Source organism: Desmodus rotundus, chromosome X (assembly GCF_022682495.2).
Source record: "Desmodus rotundus isolate HL8 chromosome X, HLdesRot8A.1, whole genome shotgun sequence".
In the NCBI taxonomy this organism is placed as follows: domain Eukaryota; kingdom Metazoa; phylum Chordata; class Mammalia; order Chiroptera; family Phyllostomidae; genus Desmodus; species Desmodus rotundus.
In genome coordinates, this window is record NC_071400.1 from 46,810,161 (window position 1) to 46,828,954 (window position 18,794).

The 18,794-nt window shown below is 39.4% G+C and overlaps 1 protein-coding gene across 1 annotated transcript; it reads right to left on the reverse strand.

Annotated features, from left to right (window-relative positions):
* Window positions 1–1,817: 1,817 nt before the first annotated feature.
* Window positions 1,818–18,580, reverse strand: IRS4 (insulin receptor substrate 4). The gene is made up of 2 exons (XM_024551638.3): window positions 14,797–18,580; window positions 1,818–4,285 (listed from the first exon to the last, which is right to left on the reverse strand). Exon 1 carries the CDS (start codon window positions 18,578–18,580, stop codon window positions 14,816–14,818), a length of 3,765 nt encoding a protein of 1,254 aa, XP_024407406.3. The 3' UTR covers window positions 1,818–4,285; window positions 14,797–14,815.
* Window positions 18,581–18,794: the final 214 nt, after the last annotated feature.

Consider the following 18,794-nt stretch of genomic DNA (forward strand, 5'->3'; position numbering starts at 1 on the left):
TTCCATACTCATATTTTCCAGGTCCTGCCTTTGGGCAGTTTGATTTTCAAAACATTTTTTAAAAAGCATTTTCATGCATTTCCAAGACACCTTTTGGGGTCAGTTAGCACCTAATATTTTTGTAAGCAGTCACTGGAGCAGCTTAACTAGCATGTTTTACCTGAGAAACCTTCTGTATAGGTTTTGTACTTTAAAGAAACAGTTCCCCTTAATATTCTATAGTGAGTATGTATGAGACTAAGGGAATGGAGCAGCTGAAATTCTGTTCATGCACTATTCAATGCAGATCTTGCCAGCCAGTGAGTTCTGATTGTTGAAGCAGCCACACTACCCATGCTGTTCCAGGAATTCAAATCCCATTGAGATTTTAATCACTAAATGACTATAAAAAGATCATATAACCTGGTAAGTACAGATGTGCTTATCTGTCTTTGAAGGTATATTTGGGATGAATAAAATATACTTGGATTATGCCCTGACAAATATAGATTGTCTCCCTTGAACTAGGGTGAGTATAAAATCAGTTGATCATTGAACAACATGAGTTTTAACTCTGCAGGCATGTATCCAAAAATACATAATTTTTTTCAATAAATATGTAAATATATTTTCTCTTCCTTACAATTGTCTTAATTATATTTTCTCTTGCTTTATTGTAAGAATAGAGAATACATATAACAAACAAAAATTGTGTTAATTATTTGTTATCAGTAAGGCTTTTGGTCATCAGTAGTTAAGTTTTGTGGAAGTATACATGCATTTTCAACTTCATGGGGATTGGTGTCCCTAGCCCATGTTTACAGGTCAACTGTATACACACACACACACACACACAGATATACTAATATATATACACACACATATGTATATAGATTCTAAGATGATCTCTGTGGTTGTGGACAGTTTCTTATGATAAAGACAGTCTAATTACACCTCCCCATTGTGATATTATTTTACACATAACTTCTTGAGTGCATCAAATAAGGACAAACTGCACAATAAACTCAATTATCTACAAATACACAATCCATGTACTTTGTGTATTATGCACATGATGTAAGAACTGCCTCCCTACCCTGGGGCCCTTCTGATTCCACATATTCCTCCCTGCCACCCATTGATCATAGGGCAAGCATTGGCTGCTAAGTTATGTTTACTTTCACTGCCTACCTGTGTGGCAAGAGTGGGAAAAGAAAGAATCACGAAGCAACTATTTTTCTAGTGTTCCTTTAAACCTTAGGTTTTTGATAAGGCTGAAAATATAATTTGCTAATATATTCTTTTTTAAAAAAAGATTTTATTTATTTATTTTTAGAGAGGGGAAGGGAGGGAGAGACGGAAACATCAATGTGTGGTTGCCTCTCATGCACCCCCTATTGGGGACTTGGCCTGCAAACCAGGCACGTACCCTAGACTTGGAATTGAACCGTTGACCCTTTGGTTCACAACCAATGAATGCATAAATAAATGGAAAAGCAAATCAATGTTTCTTTCTCTCCCCCCTACATTCCTCTCTCTTTCTAAAAATCAATTTTAAGAAATTCAGTAACTTCTACTAGTATCACCTCCATATTTGGAGAATCATGAGCTGATGTGTTAACTCTAATAAAAAGCCTCATTTCTAAGCAATGACTTTAACCCAAACCCTAAAATATCCAAACTGCTTTATTCTGAAAAAATGCAGTCAATTCCACCACAGAGCAGAAAAATATATTTATAACGAAATAGGGACAACACTATTAAGAAAAATAATGAGTCTACAAACAAATAACTTTTATGAACACATTTATTGCAAGTAGCTCTATGGAAAGGCAAGTCTGATATATATAAACACTATACAGAGTTGCAAGGTTGTCTCCCAAAACTGCAAACAAGATGTTTACAAAGAAAAGACAGTGTAAGAGTATTTACAAAGGAAGACAAAGCTAAAGCAACTTAAAGCAGATCTGTAAAGCAGAAATAGCAAATGAAATTAATTACTGGAACTAAGTTTTAGGTTTTACTGGCCAAGTGAGTTATGTCTGATACCAAATTAAATGTAGAAGTCACTCCCCACAAAAAAATCATTCCACCACTGATTTTTCTTAACAGCAGCATAAACTTGTAGCTGGAAAGTAAGTGATATGTTGGTACACATATTCCAAAAAGATTCTTCCAGCACAATACTGAATAAATTAGTTGTGTCTGTAAACTAAGAAGTAGTGTCCAAAAGACTGCATATTTGTTATGCTGTATTTGTGACTATTTGTACCTGTTTCTATTTGTATGTACTGTTGTATATGAGGTTTGCCAATTATTTATTCAGCAAGTATTATATTTGTACAATATCTTGTCTGGTGGCAGCCCCTGCACCAAATATGCAAATAAAGTCATATACCATTTTCCCCCAAATAGTCTTTCTTTCCACAATTCTGAACGATTATGACTTTATACTTGAAAATAAAATTATGACAGAAGGCTTGAAAAATGGCTGCCTAAAAGACTGCATGGTTATCATAATGAAGAAAAGCCACACTATATTATTTGATTGGAAAAAAAAGAAGAATCTGAAGGAACTGAGGAAACTGATGCCTTAGCAGTGACCAGTAACTGGAGTAATGATTGATACTACCGCCACATCCTCTCCTCAGTGTCATTCACAAGGAAAATACAAAGAGCCCCCCCCCATCCCTTTGTTTGGTAGGCAATGAGAAATAAGAGAAGTCAACTTGGTTCTTCAGAAAAGTTAGTTTAGTAACATGTACTGTAAGTCTGCTTGAAGGTAGAAGTACATGTTCAAAGACATCAAAACAGAGTGGTGAAAAACTTTAGGAAAATATTACCCTATTTCAAAGTTGTACATTAAATGCAAAGCAATTGTTTTAACAGTTACAACAGGTACATTTACAATCACATGTACACAGGTACACAAGGGTGTGCATACACACAAATACGTGCACACACATACTACCACTTGCACACTTCTACAGACACTGATACTCACCTGTGGACTGATAAGGTTTGCCAGTGGTGGTACAAGTCATGAATTGCGTGCTACCACCTAACAAAGCTCTAAGTAAGCTTCAAGACCTTTGTACCTATTCTCTGTGATCACCACCTGTTAGTATCTTGTTCTCAAAGGTCCAGGTTCCTAAAATCTTCAGTTTCCATCAGAGGCAAGCAAAACCAAAAGAGGGGAGCTTGCTCTGATTTTTTTTTTAATTTGAGACATCTGACATAGGCTAATTGTCCAAAGAGAAACAAGGTCTTGCGTGCCTTTTGGCTTAAGTTTTAGTCAGAATAATGATTGATATGTGCATGCTGATTTCTTAAATATAGGAAACTGATATATTTAAAAGAGCCCTGGACATAGGAGGGGGAATGTGTGGCAAGGAGAAAGCCAAAAATAGGGGGAAAATGAAGGGTGAAAGTAGGGAGCCCGGAGAGGCATAAAGGGGCTTTATGAGGAGACTTTTGAAGAACTTTACTTATTTTATAGGGGAAGCATAAGTTTAAAAATAGGAAAAAATTGGTCTTTGGAAATGTTCAATTGATTTGTAAGCAGAACATCCCAGTGTTGTATGTGAACAAAGAGATTACCTGTTCCTCAATTTGGCATTTACAATGTTGGAAATGCTAAACTAAGATATCAATTTAGCTGACATTTAAGGTGAACGGAACGTTGCATTTTTGCTAATGGGCAATAAGTGAGTTAATCTGTCCTTTGGTACTGCCTTTAAAATATTGGAAATGTCCCGTTAAGATAACAGTTCAGTTGACATTTAATTCCTTGATCAAGAAATGTTTTCCATATGTACCACACAGAAAAAAAATTCCAGATCCTACCTACCTTCTCATGAACATAACTTTTCTTTATCTGCTCTTGTTTAAAGAATGTTCAACTTCAAAACTAAATGTAAGTATTATACATCAATAAAATTGATATTGGCCACATTTATACATATGTAAATAATGTTTTTGTAAAAAAGGGGAGTTATGAGATGCTCACTTTTACAGTATTTGTTTCCTTTCAAAGAGACATTTTGGGGAAGGAAACTAGAAAACTAGAACCAACTACAGAGTAAATATCCTAATTCAAAAATCACTGGTTCCATAAGGCAGCAGTACTAGTGATCTGTTATGATCATTCATCTGCTACATCCACTTGTAGGTTTTAGAAATTCAGGTTGCTTTCTATTCAGAAGACTCTGACTTTTCTTTCTTTTAGGCACATCTGGAGTAGACAAAGAAACTCCATAAGCATCACTTTTCTTCCAAAATGTGTTTTTGTGGCGATGTAATCACTCTAGAAAGAGATAATAAAACAAAAGTTAGTTACATAATTAAAGTATCAAGTGTTTTCACCTCCACCCTGTTCCAAAACAGAAGAACACAAAGTCAAAATTGAACTAGTAGTTTTTGAGGGCCACAATGAGGAGACTGCCTTGGCATGGACTTGCCTTACTCTGCTTACTGTCTATAACAAACACCAGGACAGGCCCAGCAAAGACACAACCATAGTTACTACTTTTGACCTCAGGCTGCCACTCTTGACATTTGTGGTGGGTATCAGCTTTGTACACATATGCATGCGCTATTCTATTTCCTTTCACTTGGGCCAGGAAGTGAGCCAGGCATTGGGCAAAGATAATTTTTTTTCTCCTACATACTCAATTATGCCTTCACCACATTATGTAGCACATGTCAAAGGGTTCAAGCACAGCCTTGGTGATAGTATCCAGACTCATCATTGAATTTCCTCTAAAAGAGCAAAGTCATACACACAAAGGAGATTTGATAGAAATCCCCATCTGTCTAATAAAAAGAACTTATGCCATTATTCTCTTGGACTTCTGCTTATTGAGAGGGTGCATAATTGGGAGTGGGGCAAAGGAAGGGTGACTGGTATGCTGAAGAAAGCACTTAACTGGAGAAGAGATGGGGATAAATGGTCAGCAAATTGATTATGGGATGCTAGTGTTACTTAAAGAGCAGGTCACAAAGTACCAAGTATTCTATTTCATTACAGCCAACCTAAAAGAATGAATGGAAAGCATCCCCCAGAGTAGGCTTTGAGTACAAGATCTTGTATTAAACTACTGGTATACACTTTGCATATTCATTTTTTCATTAGAGGTTTAAAACATGTAACAGACATGCATCTCAACAAAGCATCAAAGGTCACTATTTCCTTCCCACTTACTTGTGGCTATTAGTCATAATTCATTGCATAGGGCTGTTCCTCCATATTAAAATGTTTAAAAAATAAACACCCTACATTAGTAAAGGTACTAAGCTTTTCTGTCAGCAGTGGACTTAGGAAATTATAGATTCTGTGTATCAATCAAGTTTACATAAGATGAAAAGTGTCTGTGATAGCCAAAGGTTAACTGTGAGAATGAATGTATTAGCAACTCAATTATCTACTGCAAAATTAGACTAACCTACCATTAAAGAATTTTACAGTTACTATCAGCTATATGTTTTTAACAGAAATTTAAGAATAGAAAGCTATTGCACCTAATTTAGTTTGCTACTTTTCTTTTCCTTTCTATTTTATTTTTTTTTTAATTCTCACTCAAGAACATTTTTTCATTGCTTTTTGGAGAGAGGGAGAGAGAGAAACATCCATTTGATAGAAGGGCATTGACTGGCTGTGTCCTGAATGACTGGGGATCGCATGTACCCTAGCCGAGACCACTGCCCCCTGGGGACCAAACCCAAAACCTAGGTATGTGCCCTGATGGGGAATCAAACCTGCACCTCTTTGGTTACTGGATGACTGTCCAACCAACTGAGCCACACCGGCCAGGGCACTACTTTGTTTTCATATGAAATTATATTAACATATATAGCATACTGCATGTGCTTGAAAGAGAATTTCTCACTAATCTATATAATACATTAAATTTCATATGTTTTTTTCCAGAACATACAAATTAAGCTCCATGTAACTACCCCATCAACAATATACTAAAGTTGAAACTAGAACCATTTGTTATCAGAGTTGTTTTTCTTTCTTCTTTACTATTTTTAAATGACAGAAGCTCCACTAAAATTTGATTCCTATTTCAATTGCTTTCCAATAACACCTGCATGAGCACTGAGTGAATACTTGATAATATAGTAAATCTAGGTGGTATGATTTCAAGTTTACTTTACCAAATATACTTGTGAACTCTTGATTAACCATGCTAGTAGAAAGGAACAATGCTTTCCAAAGCCAGATAATCACAAAGTAATTTAATTTGCTTTTGAAATGCATTATGGGAACTTGAGCCACAGATTCACCTTTATAATCCTGTTCCACTAAGACCAATATTAAAATAAGTCCACATTCCCTGACCACATACCAAAGAATAAGGAAGTAACTCAGAAGCTTGCCAGGTGGCAAAGGTAAGCAATTCAGGAACAGTCTGAAAAATGAATATCAAAGAGTTGACAATCACATCTTACTTCTGCCTTCTGTTTGTTTTGATATCATTTATCAAATGTCAATGCTTTTAATCATCTGGTCTGTTTTTGATGTATTATTTCCACTTGATATGGACAGGTTATAAATAATGACCTTATTGATATCTCTACTTTCCTGGTAACTAACGGTCTTTTTAATGACAAGTTAATTACTTCCCTTTTAACCACAGGTATACTCTTCAAATAATTCTTCTCTGTAGGAGAGAAAACCTCAATGGACTCTGAATGGTCAAAACATTTTCCTATTTCTGCCCCATAATCTGGCAGGTATCATTTTCTTCTCAAAAACAAATAAACTTTTCTTTTTCAATTTGTATAATGATATAAACCTGAACATTAATCTTTAATGCAATAATAAAGCACATATGACTTCAATATCCCTGGAAATTTGTAACGTGAGTCAAGGAGGCAGTTTCTCCATGGCATTCCAGGCCTCTTTATATAAATCATAAGCATGCCTCTAATTACAGTTTGAAGTACAAAACAGCAATGATTCCTTCCCCTGACCCTGGAAAGCCAAAACTATAAGAATAGATTCTCTTTCCATTTTTCCCTATCTAATTAACTTAGTTATCTTTTCAAGTCCAATGTTCCTACAAGTCAAAAAATATTTTTTCAAGTTCTTTTGAAAATTCCTCACTGTTTATTAGTCCACATGCTATCATTGCAAACAACCAGTGATCATACAGGCAGTGGCAACCAAATAAACATTTGAAGACAAAGAAGCAGAAGGAAATGAAGAGAAATGGAAGCATATATCTCAAAGATGAATGTATAATAATACAATTATATTATTTAACTCAGCATTGCCTTGGGCTTATATTAATATATAGTTTCTTTTTTCCCCAATAAGAACAGATCATCATACTTTTCTGGGCCCTGTATATAAATGTATAGGAGGATGATCCTCTAAGACTAGATAAAAATTCAAGTGCTGTCTTTCAAGAATGAATACTTGCAATAATTGCTGCTAGTCTTTCTAATGCCAATCATTCCTATTGTCTCCTTCATAGATCAGATCATCATATATGCTTCTTCCCATGATGGCAACAAGTTTGTGACAGATTAGACAATAGAATCTATAAGGAAATGGATGATACTTGTAAACCTTCATCTCTTCAAAGGTCAGTTCAGTTGTTTCACACTTGCCCTTCACTAGCATGTCCTGGATCATATATTCATTTCAGTCTTAATTATCTGGATACAAACTAGCTGGGGTTCAGCTACAGATTTTCATCTCAGGTCAACTTTTCCACTAGCTCCCAATGCACACTTAGGCTACTTTACTATGCTGCCTTGCTAATGCAGACTTAAAGAATGCAAGATCCTAGAATTCTAATCTAGGCAGTCTCCAAATTACAAAAGAGACATATTCCAAGCCTTATTGTTTAGTTGAAACTCAAAATACATTATACCACAGAGACAAGGTTACAAATAAATGGTGAATAGATTCATAGCTTAATCTATATATGCCTATATTAAACCTATGCATTTCCTGAACTAACAAGAGGAACTACTTTGACTACACCCAACCAGCACTTATAACATCATTTCTGTGGGAAGACATATCTGAAGTTTCAACTTGAGACTCCAGGAAAATATCTTTTCTACCCATGGCAATAGGAATAGTGTCTCAGAAAATCAAGCTGCTGAAATAATTGGGGGCAAGGTGGCAGTCGAAAGGAAATTATGGTAAGAGTTTCATCCACCATTAGGATTCTTTCATGGGGTGGGGATTAGGGTTCTGAGGGAGAGGACTGTGTTGTTATGCCTTCAAGGCTAGAGGCACGACTTATGAAAAAGCAGGAGTTAAAAATCACACTCATTGGTCAAACTTTCAAGCACCTTGGGTGAGCATGTGAATAATTTTCAAGACACATTTAAAGATAGAGACTTCACTGATATTCTAACTTTCAAATCTACAAATAGGAAATTATTAATCATACAGAGGTAAATTATATAAATCGTGAAAACTAGCTAAAGTGACTATAATTTATGGAGAATTAAATACTCAGTAAAACCAGAAGGCTTGGCTAACATCAAAGAGAGTGTGATCAATTGAACCGTGAAAACAGCTTTCAAAACTTGTGGAATTGGTGTCAATAATTAGGAGAAAGTCCTAGAAGACAAAGTCGCGCTCTGGGCATGGCTGTATCACTAGTGCTCTCAGCAATTCAGAAGCCAACAGTTTGGGCAAACAAGGACATCACAGAACATGACTTGGAGCAGCACTCTGTGTTTTCAAAACATTGTATTCTGCTTACATTTTCATTGTAAACTATACATTAAGTATGATATATAATAAAATGTGTTTAAATAAGTCAAAAAATAGCTTTAAATACTGGCCCACCTGCCTTGGTGCCAGCAAGCAAGAGTAGAGCAGGCAACATAGCCTTGGACCTGTAGAGCACGGAGCCCTGCAGAGAATGTTGTTTTTGCAGGCTGTGAACTAAAAGCAAGCAATATTTGGGCAAAATGAGTCTTTTGTGGGCTCCGCGGGACTCTCACAGTGGCCGTCATGCTTTCAGCCAGTGGGAGAGCAGGAAAGGGCATGTTATCCTGAAATTAGGGACACAAGTCATGCCAAGAGCACATAAGAGTAAGATGTAATAAAACAAATGCAACCCTAACCAATAAGAAAGGGGTGTCAGGAAGCTAGAGAAAAATAGCAATAACTTTCTCATTTCACAAAATAAATATTTAAGTATACATTTTCCGTTAATTCTAAAATGAATTAACTCTTCACCCAGAAATTCTAAGGTATCCTTTAAAAGAAGGCAAATCTGGAGGGTGGAGAGGGGTAATGGGGAATTTTAAGGGAAAGGCCATCAAGGAACGTGTATAAAGGACACATGGACAAAGCCAAAGGGGGTAGGTTCAAGGGTAGAAGGCAGGGATGGGTGGGGCATGGGGGGCATGATGGGGTGAAAATGGAGACAACTGTACTTGAACAACAATAAAAAAGGATATAAAACAATAAAATGAAATAGGATATAGGTTTACATTTTTAAAAAAATCTTTACAAATTCCCTGTTTCTCAAGTGTTCAGCCCACATTGCCAAAAGAAGATGTAAATGTAAGACCCATAACTGCGTAACCAATAACCATTGCAGAACTGCTGGAGAATATATTTTAAGTTCATATTGCAAGCACATTATCCTGGAAATTTTATCAATAGCTTTAAAAGTAACAATCTGATAGTGTGGTAAAAACTGAGTGTGTGGTAATATATTCATGACATAATTATGAAAAGTGCCCTTTTTCAGCTCTCATTTCTCACTCAAGACCAAGCAATGTTTTCCAGTAAATGATCTTTACCATCTAAGAGCCTGGCAGCACCTTTTAGCCAAAATACACTGCAAGCTTTAATTAAGCATTTTACAAAAGCTACTTTCTAATATTGTCAGTAAAATGTCTGGGCTATTTTTATATACTTAAAGCACCAAAAAGATGATAAACAAAATGATTTAATTTTAAACAAGGATTTTTATGTCCCAAGGAGAGGATTTGATTTTCAAGGCTTCTAAAATATACTAGCCTGACTGCCAAAAGCAAATTTACTTTTTAAACAAATAAATAACATTTGTTTCTACAGCACTTTTCCCCCTACCTTCTCACTTTATCCTGTTTTTGCCCACTGTGATTGTTTAGATTATAATATCAGATTTTGTAAATATGGAAAAATAAAATTAAAAGAATTTTGGGGGGAAATAATTGGAACTGTAAAACATAAAGATTTAAAAAACAAAATAATAAAAAATAAAAGAATTTTGTTATAACTGGCAATGTCAATAAATTATTACAGAAACCAAAGATACCCACCTTCAGTTAAGGACATGACCATTAATGGAAATTTACTGAATGCATCCTCATTACACTTTTCTCCCATTCAGTGTTTCCATGGGATCCAAATAGATACACATGCTATTTCTATTTCAGAAAATTATTTTATTCTAAGTGCCATGGCCAACAGTTCAATGTAATGAAAGTTATCCAAGCTCTGGCAGATGGTTCAGTTATAACACTCTGAATGAATTACCAAAAAATCGCAACTACCAAATTCACAAAAACTTGTAATTTTTCCCAATCCTTGACTATATAATTATCTTTCATCAATAGGAAAAGAACAGATTGAACATTTGATTGAAGGGCAGTGTAATGAGCTGCATGGAGCAATGGGCTTGAAATCAGATGTGTGGGTTTGATTTTCAGCTCTGTCACTAACCTGTTTGAAATTCTTAATACTGGCTTCAGTTACAGTACCTACTGTCCCTAAGTAAAATAATGAATGTGAATGCACTTTGCAAATTATAAGGTAGTATGCAACTGTAAAGCATTCCCTCAATCAACAAATTGACAATTTAACAGTCCCTTTTAAATCACACACAATATTCCATATTTCTCCCTATGTTACCTTCATCTATTCCAACACAAAAAATTGGGGGTCACTCTAAGAAGCCCAAGTTTATTCCCACAATAGATCATTATCAACGACTCAAGTATTTTAGTTCATGTTTGGCAATTAAAGAAGGGAAAAGAAAACAAGAGATCTTGTTTGGGTTTTTATGCATGTTTGATATTCTGCTCTGCTCAATTAAAGTCCTAGTCCTTGCTTAGAAATGTTTTGCTGGTAACCCACATTTTTACCATGGGAAGTGCCACTGTTAGAATGAACACAAATGGATAATGTTTGCCAACAATTTTAGTTAACTTTAATTGAATGAATTTCTCTTTAATTGTTATAGGTTAAATATCCCTACAACAAACAACTGTCAATTTTTTTTGGGGGGGAAGGTGAATGTCGCCAAAAATATGTGACCCATAATGGTGACTGAGAAATCTCTGATATACGGAGACTTTAGTTATTTATAATAAGTCCAATGCAACACAATTTGCTCTCATCACCTAAAATTTATGATGAGAATTTGGCAGTAGTACACTGAAAAGAAGCTTGCACTTCCTTCATGTTAATAAGTGTCTAAAATTTCAAAAGGTAGTTATTACAATTTTCCTTGTTTTTGAATACCAAGTGTTATCATAACATTGCAAATTTGGCTGACCAATTCTCTCACTCCTCCCATAGATGTCCTTATTCACCTATCTCTGTAATTGAAAACTCAGTGAATTTTTCACTTTAAGTCATTTCAAATTCTACACCAGATATAACAATAAAAAAGGCAAAAATTCATATGTGGGCCAAGAGTTAGACTAAACCATATAAGAAACTACATTCTCCTCCTACATGCTAATGATTATAACCCATGTGTATAAAATAGGAACTCTTCACACTTTTTAAATTACTTCATTTATAAAATGGTCAAGTTCAGATTATATTTCTGGGTGATTTTTTTCTATTTGTCTTGAACAAAGTACCTATTTATATGCAATGTGACTGTGGGTAAATAATATTATATATTAATTTTGTATTACATGAACAAATCTATAGTCTCTAGATTGCCTTATAGTCTCACCATATTTAACATGTTTGAAACAGTTCCCAACTATAAGGATCCCAGCTCTGAACAACCATATAAACCACATTAAATGAACGTAAAGATTAACTGAAAAGTGGATTTTGAGAACAAAGAACTTGAATTTAGCTTTGCCTTTCTAAAGGTAGTAACAATAACAACAGTGATAATAGTTATATAATAATTCATGTACAACACTTACTACGTGCCAGGTACTGTTTTAAGCACTAGCCATAAATTAAAATCACCCTTTGAGATACATAACTGCTAATAAAGACCGTTCCTTTATTCCTTTGTTAAAGCTTTTTAAAAATATATTTATTTTTTTAGAGAGAGGGGAAGAGAGGAGAAAGAGACAGAGAGAAATATCAATCACCCCTAACTGGGGACCTGGCTCATAATCCAGGCATGTGCCCTGACTGGGAATTGAACTGGCAACCTTTTTGGTTTGCAGGCCAGTTGTCAGTCCATGGAGCCACATAAGCCAGGGCGTTTGTTTGTTTGTTTGTTTTCTAATATAAACTATATTTTTAAATGTTTGATAGGATGGTAAAGAGAAAGCAAAAATGGATGAAAATTATTCTACAGCTTTATATTCAAAACACATCAGAATTAACCAGCCTGTTATTACTTCACAGACAACATTCTGCCATATTATTTACATTAAAATGGTAGCAAGTCAATTCCTGCAGTGAGTTTTTTCTATTATATCCTTCCTTTTAAATAGGTCAGTAAGTTATGTCCCTGAATTATCCTCAGGACCAACAATTTTTGCAACAAACTAAATTAAACTGTTGAAACTTTGCTTTATTGTTAATCCAACAACAAAATAAAAATATATTTGTAAAGTGCTTTAAAGTTCCAAAGTGCTTCTACATACATTCTTTTGTTTCAACCTAAGCCCCAACTTCTCTGTGAAACACAGCCTCCTTGCTGTAGTCATTCAATAAAAGTAAAGCTAGGAATTTCTTCAATGAACAATATATTTAGAGAACATTAACTCTTTAAAATAGCTACAAAGTCAAGTGAAGTTATTTATAAATCAGTAACTTATGCTAAAATAATGATAATTGAATCTGTATAATCCTTGGGAAGTCAGGATTTATTTAAGAAGATTTCAATAATTTTAATCTTTACTGATATAAAAATATTGGATAATATAGACAAACCTCTTATGAAAACTTGTTCTTTCCAAGATACCACAGGGACACAGGTAGCTATGGAACACCTACATCAGTATCACAAAGGGTGTCTTCAGCAGTTAGGCTCAAATAGTAACTTGAGACCAATTTTCAGATGTACTTTAGAGAATAAAATAGATCTGTTCCTGAAAAGCTGATTATGAATTAAATTCTTGAAAATAGAATTTATATTTTAAATGCATGGTTTGGGTAATAGGGATGATCATGTTTGTGCACATGTATGGAGAGGGGCTCAAATTTAAAGGACATGTGAATGGAACCCTCTGGCAGGCCAAAGCATCCTTTTGGCCTTTTAATGATCACTCCTTCATGTGTCTGTGCTGCAAATTTGAGTATTTGTATGGCAAGTTCTCTAAAGCAGGGGGAGAAGGGGTGGGAGTGTTACACCTGCACTAAATAGGAAGCTTGTTAGGTGACTGTTGTGATCAGTCCCTGACTTGTTCTGCCTGATCAAGCACAGTGGGCAGAGATCCAATCACAAAAGCATTCCAGAAAGCAAGCAGAGCAAAAATATTCACTAAACTGACTACTGGAATGAAAACTGCTGCAGTCCACCCCTTTCCTTCATTGCGAAAGCAGCACATTCTACTAAAGAGGGAAGGCACTTGAAACTATGGAGACATCATCTTCTGAAATCATTTCTTGAGAATGTCTCCAGACACACTGATAACAACCTTGCACAACATACACAGATTTACTCAAAGTCTTATTTTCAACTCTAATAGTTCCTACTCTTCCTTATTTCTTCCTTTGGAGAAGTAACCCTTTTAAAAATCTTCACTGTTGCCAGGTAGGCTGCCCTTAAGGTCAGGTCTTCCTTCAGCCTTACCATCTTGCTCTCCTGGATTTCCCAAAAGACACGCCAATTAGATGTTTTAAATCCTTTTTTAAACCTTTGAAATAATATTCATACCCATTATAAACTTTCACCATACCCTTTGGGGAGAGTTACATGAAGATAAAAAAGCACAGAGAAGGTGACTTGCCTGTCACTAATAGAGAGAGGCAATTTGTCCTGTGTGTAAAAACAAAACAAATCAACACAAAAACACATTCTGGAGCCAAATATGCTCTTCTTTTAATCACTTGTTGCTTTGAATTATTTATGCTTTGTTCTCCCTAGACATTCATGGTAACAACTGAGATTTAATCTTCTTGGTAAATCATAGTATAGTAGCATAAGGATGACTACTTTTTAAAAAGTAACTTTCAGGGAAGAAAGTCATTCTCTCCTAAATGCTAACAGTTGATTATTACTACTTGATATTCTGTGTTCTTATTAAAACTCCTGCAATTAACTACGGGTATTTGTAGAAAAACACCTTTTACTTGTTGGTTTGAAAATAAGTTCATGAGATTCAATTCAAGGTGTCCTATTTGCATAAATTGTTAAGGATAGAGGAAGGATATTTGAAAGCATCATCATGCTACAAGTGATAATTGGTACTTTGCAGATAAAGCAGCAATGATTGGATTAAAACTTAAGTTTTTCTGCAAACATCAGAGGGTATTACATGCATAATTAAAACTGACTTCTATTTTCCATGCTAAATAGGCATCAGCTAATGAAATATTAACTCACTTTTCCTAAACACCGTAGACATAATAGCGCATCGGTTCATTAAGCAATAACCATCAACTTTAGGGAAATTAATTCTAAAATTACCAACCTCTTCGGGGATAGTCGAACTACTTGTCCTCAGGTCTGGCGGAGTCATTTCTCACGTAAGTGTTGTTGTCAGAATCTTCTCTGTCGGGGGGTCTCGGCCCTCGGCGGTGAGATGGTGGGGTGGGAGCCGCAGCTGCAGCAGTACCCCCACCAGCCTCGTTCTCACCGCCAGCAAGATCTGCAGCTGGGTTTGGGGCTCTAGGGTTTGAGCCACCGGCAACAACCTGGGCACCCCTTACAGCTTCAGCACCAGCAGCATTGTCAACAAGTTGGAACCAGCGGAGATAGGCAGAGTTTAATCCAGCGTCCGGCTCGCAGCCCGCGGGGGCTGCGCCCAGGCCCGGGGCTGCGGTGAGGGCGGAGGCGGCGACTAAAGCACGGCCCGTAGCTAAGGTTGGCGCAAGGACCACAGCTGTGGCGGAGGCTAAGGAGGCGTACAGGTCTCTCTCCAGGCGCTCGGTGGGGAAAGCCAAGACAGAGGCTCTGGCGGAAGCAAAGAAAGTTTGCGAACGGCTTTGTGGGTGTCTTCTATCTAGTTCTTCCTGTAGTAGCCTAGCTACAGGTGGTGGTTCGGAGCAGCTGCTAGGGGAGAGAGAAATGTCCATACAGCACTCAGAAAATGGGTCGACCACATAGATTCGACCTGTTTCGGCATCATAGCGAATGGCACGGTCAGCAAAAGGCAAGGCTGGTGTCATTGCTGGGTTGAACATAACTTCAATGTACTCACACCCTTCCTCATTAGCACTGCTACCTGTAGCACTGGTAAAAAGTGGCAGAAGTGGCCACCTAGCACCGTCCAGAGAGAAGCGGTTGGCACCTGGAATAGCTCTTAATATATTTGAGAGGACATTTGCTGGATTTCGAAATGGCACTCTGAACTCAAGATTCATGTAATGAGAAAAGGCTGACTGTCTGGGGTTAGCAATTATGCCCCACAAATGTGGCAGTCCTTGAGTAAAAGGGGCTGGTGTACTGCTACTTCGTTTACTGGAGTCAATGTTGACATAGTCACTAGAGTTGTCAGCCTCTCTCTGCTCACGTATGGGCTTTTGTGGTTTTGGCTTGACTTTATTTCCTTTTGTAATAAAAGAAAGTCGGTTAGGTCTCTTAGCCTTGTCCTTGGGGGACCCATCATCTGAAGACTTTGAAGGTGACCCCCCATCTCCAGGTTTTGAGAATGACTTAAGGGCAGCTTCAAAGCCTTCAATGGAAGGCTTTGAAGCTGCATATTTGGGGCCCCTAATAGACGATGCTTCTTTGTCTAGGCCCTTCCCCAGAAGTTTTCCAGATAACACTGGCACATACTCACTGTGGTCACTCTGTTCCAACGGGGAGCTATGAAGAGGATTTGGCAAAGAGAAGTAGGAGCTCCAACTTTTGGAGGAAAAGCCCCCCTCGGGATTTCTGGGGTTTTTTGGAATTGCACCGGCTCCAGGAGCCATAAACATGTAATCACTGTCACTCTCATTGTCCTTAGAGTCATCCTCTTTATCAGGATCAGGTGTTTTTGGAGGACTTGAGGCAAGTGGTGGGCTCACTTTGGGAAACATCATCATGTACCCTCTTGAATCTTCAAAAGAGGATTGAGACTGGCACTTTCTTGAAGTAGAAACATTTTGAGGAGCCATCAGCATATAATCACTAAAGCTTTCGAGAGGGGCAGCCACCCCTGGCCTCATTGGCACATACGGGTCTTCCTCATCTTCAACAGAAGCTCTGGCTCTCTGGGGACCACAAGCTGCACCTTCTGGGGTCTCTGCATATTTGACTTCTTTGGCTACTTTGCATTCTTTTGCGGCTGCTCTGTCAACACAAAAATAAAGTCGGAACCTTCCTCCAGATTTCCCTTTTCCACCAGTTGCTCCAGCTGGCTGGGATGGAGATGGAGGTGGAGGTGGTGGAGGTGATGGCATTTGCTGTTGCTTGCTTTGAATAATTTTGCTAAAGTAAGATCGTTTCTTCAGAGATTTTTTATGTTTACCATTGTCATCGGAGCCTTTCTCACTTCCTGAGCTTTTGCCCAGTCCAGACTTCATGCCACCACCTGAGCCATGGCAATCTCCTGGTCCCTGGCCAGTACCTGAGCCATGCCCACCACTAGCTTCCTGACCACTGCCTGAACTGTGCCCACCTGTGGAGCCCTGGCCATATCCTGAGCACTGGTTTCCTCCTGCACCCTGGCTCTCTGAGCCTTTGCTACTTGAAATCTGGCCACCATTTGAGCTCTGGCCACCTCCGGAGCCCTGCCCCCTGCCTAAGCACTGGTTTCCTCTTGAGCTTTGGCCACTTGAGCCCTGGCCACCTCTTGAGCCCCAGTTGCTCATGGGCATGTAGTTGCCTGTGTTTCCTTCCTGACCCTCTTGGCGTTGACGATTATCTTCTTCCACAGAGCTGCCTGAACCAGAACCAGATGTTTTAGAAAAAAGGCAAGCTCTGTCCCTGGGGGCTTCTGCAGGCTGCGGGGCAAGCACCGCACTGGGTGATAGGCGCCGAAAAAAGTGGGCCGGCACTGAAATTGCTCTTCTGGACCTGCGCGATCTGGGCAGGTGCAGATTTTTTCGCCTGGAGTGAGGCACAGGCTCGCGGGGTGTTACGCAGCGCCTGGTGAGGAGCACCTCATCTTCCCCATCACCGATGGCCCTGAGGTGGCAAAACTGCTCAAAGCGGGACCTTCTAAGCCAGCCGCCGGGCTCGAGCGGTATCATGTCCAGGTGCCTCCTAGTGGACAGCAGGGTTAACAGGTGGGCCCCGATGCTGACGCTGTAGCTGCGGCAGCGGGCTCTGTATTCGTCTGCACACAAGGCTCTCATCTTCTCCAAAAAGAGCTCATGCATGTTTTGAGCCACTACACAGTCGTCAACCTGCATCCAGAGTTCCCCCGGACCGATGACTGTGGACCTGCCTACTTCTAAGAAGAAATACTGTTCGGAGTGCCCGCAGCGACGGATGCTCAGGAGCTGGACAACCACGCTCGCCACTTCGGTATTCAGCCTCACAAACACAACCTCCTCATCCGTAAGACAGAGCCGGAACACGCCGCTCAGCTCTTTTCTATGCCCCAGCCCCCTGGGTTTGACTATTACTTGCCACACATCTTTGTAGAAGGGTGGCTCCACCACCGCTGCGGCCGCCAGCACGCCCGGCTCTTCACCTGGCTGGGCGCCCGGCGTGCCGTAGCGGCGGCGTTTGCTCTCGAGGATGAGGCGGCTGAGCAGCAAGTACCAGCTCTCTTGCTCCGACTCGTTCTCGGCTACCATAGCGAAGTATTCGTCCTGGGTGAAAAGAGCGATGAGGTGTCGGTACCTTGCATTGGCTCGCTGGCTCACCGAGAAGCACTGGTACAGAGAGATCACACGCCGAGGTGGGATGAGCGCGGGCACCGCGGCGCCAGAGGCAGCCGCTGCTGCTGCAGCCGCAGCAGCGCGGACACTGTGACGGAACTTCCTGGCATTTTCATAGTATTCCAGCCGAGCTGGGGCATCCGCGGTCTCGAGTTTGAGTACGAAGTAGCGCCTGTGCCCGTGTTTCTGTTTCCGCAGGTAGCCGCGTTTGCAGACTTCGTCGCCAACGGGAAGGTCCTCCTCATCGGACTCGGAGTGTGACCGGGAGCCAGTGGCAGTGGAGAGCCACATGGCTCCCGGACAAGACGACCCGGTCCCAATGAGTGCGGTTGGGGTTCCCAAGGAAAGAAGTGGGGTGGTCGCAGCTAGAGCTACCGCAGTAGTTGCTGCTGTTCTCAGTCTCCTTGTCGCTCGGTCTCGAACGAAGGAGCAACTCGCCATGGTGACGCGTGATGGTTTTAAGGTGAGTGAGGGGGGAGGGGGCTCTGGGGAGGGAGGGCTGGGGGAGAAGAGGGCGTCTACCCTGGTCAGCCCGCCCCAGCCCCCTCCCACCTCAGCCCTTGCCCCCGCCCGCTCCACTCCAAGCACTTAGCGGCGGGCAAAACAACACGTGACCGCAGCCTCACGTGCCGGCCACTTCAGCTCGAGACACCAG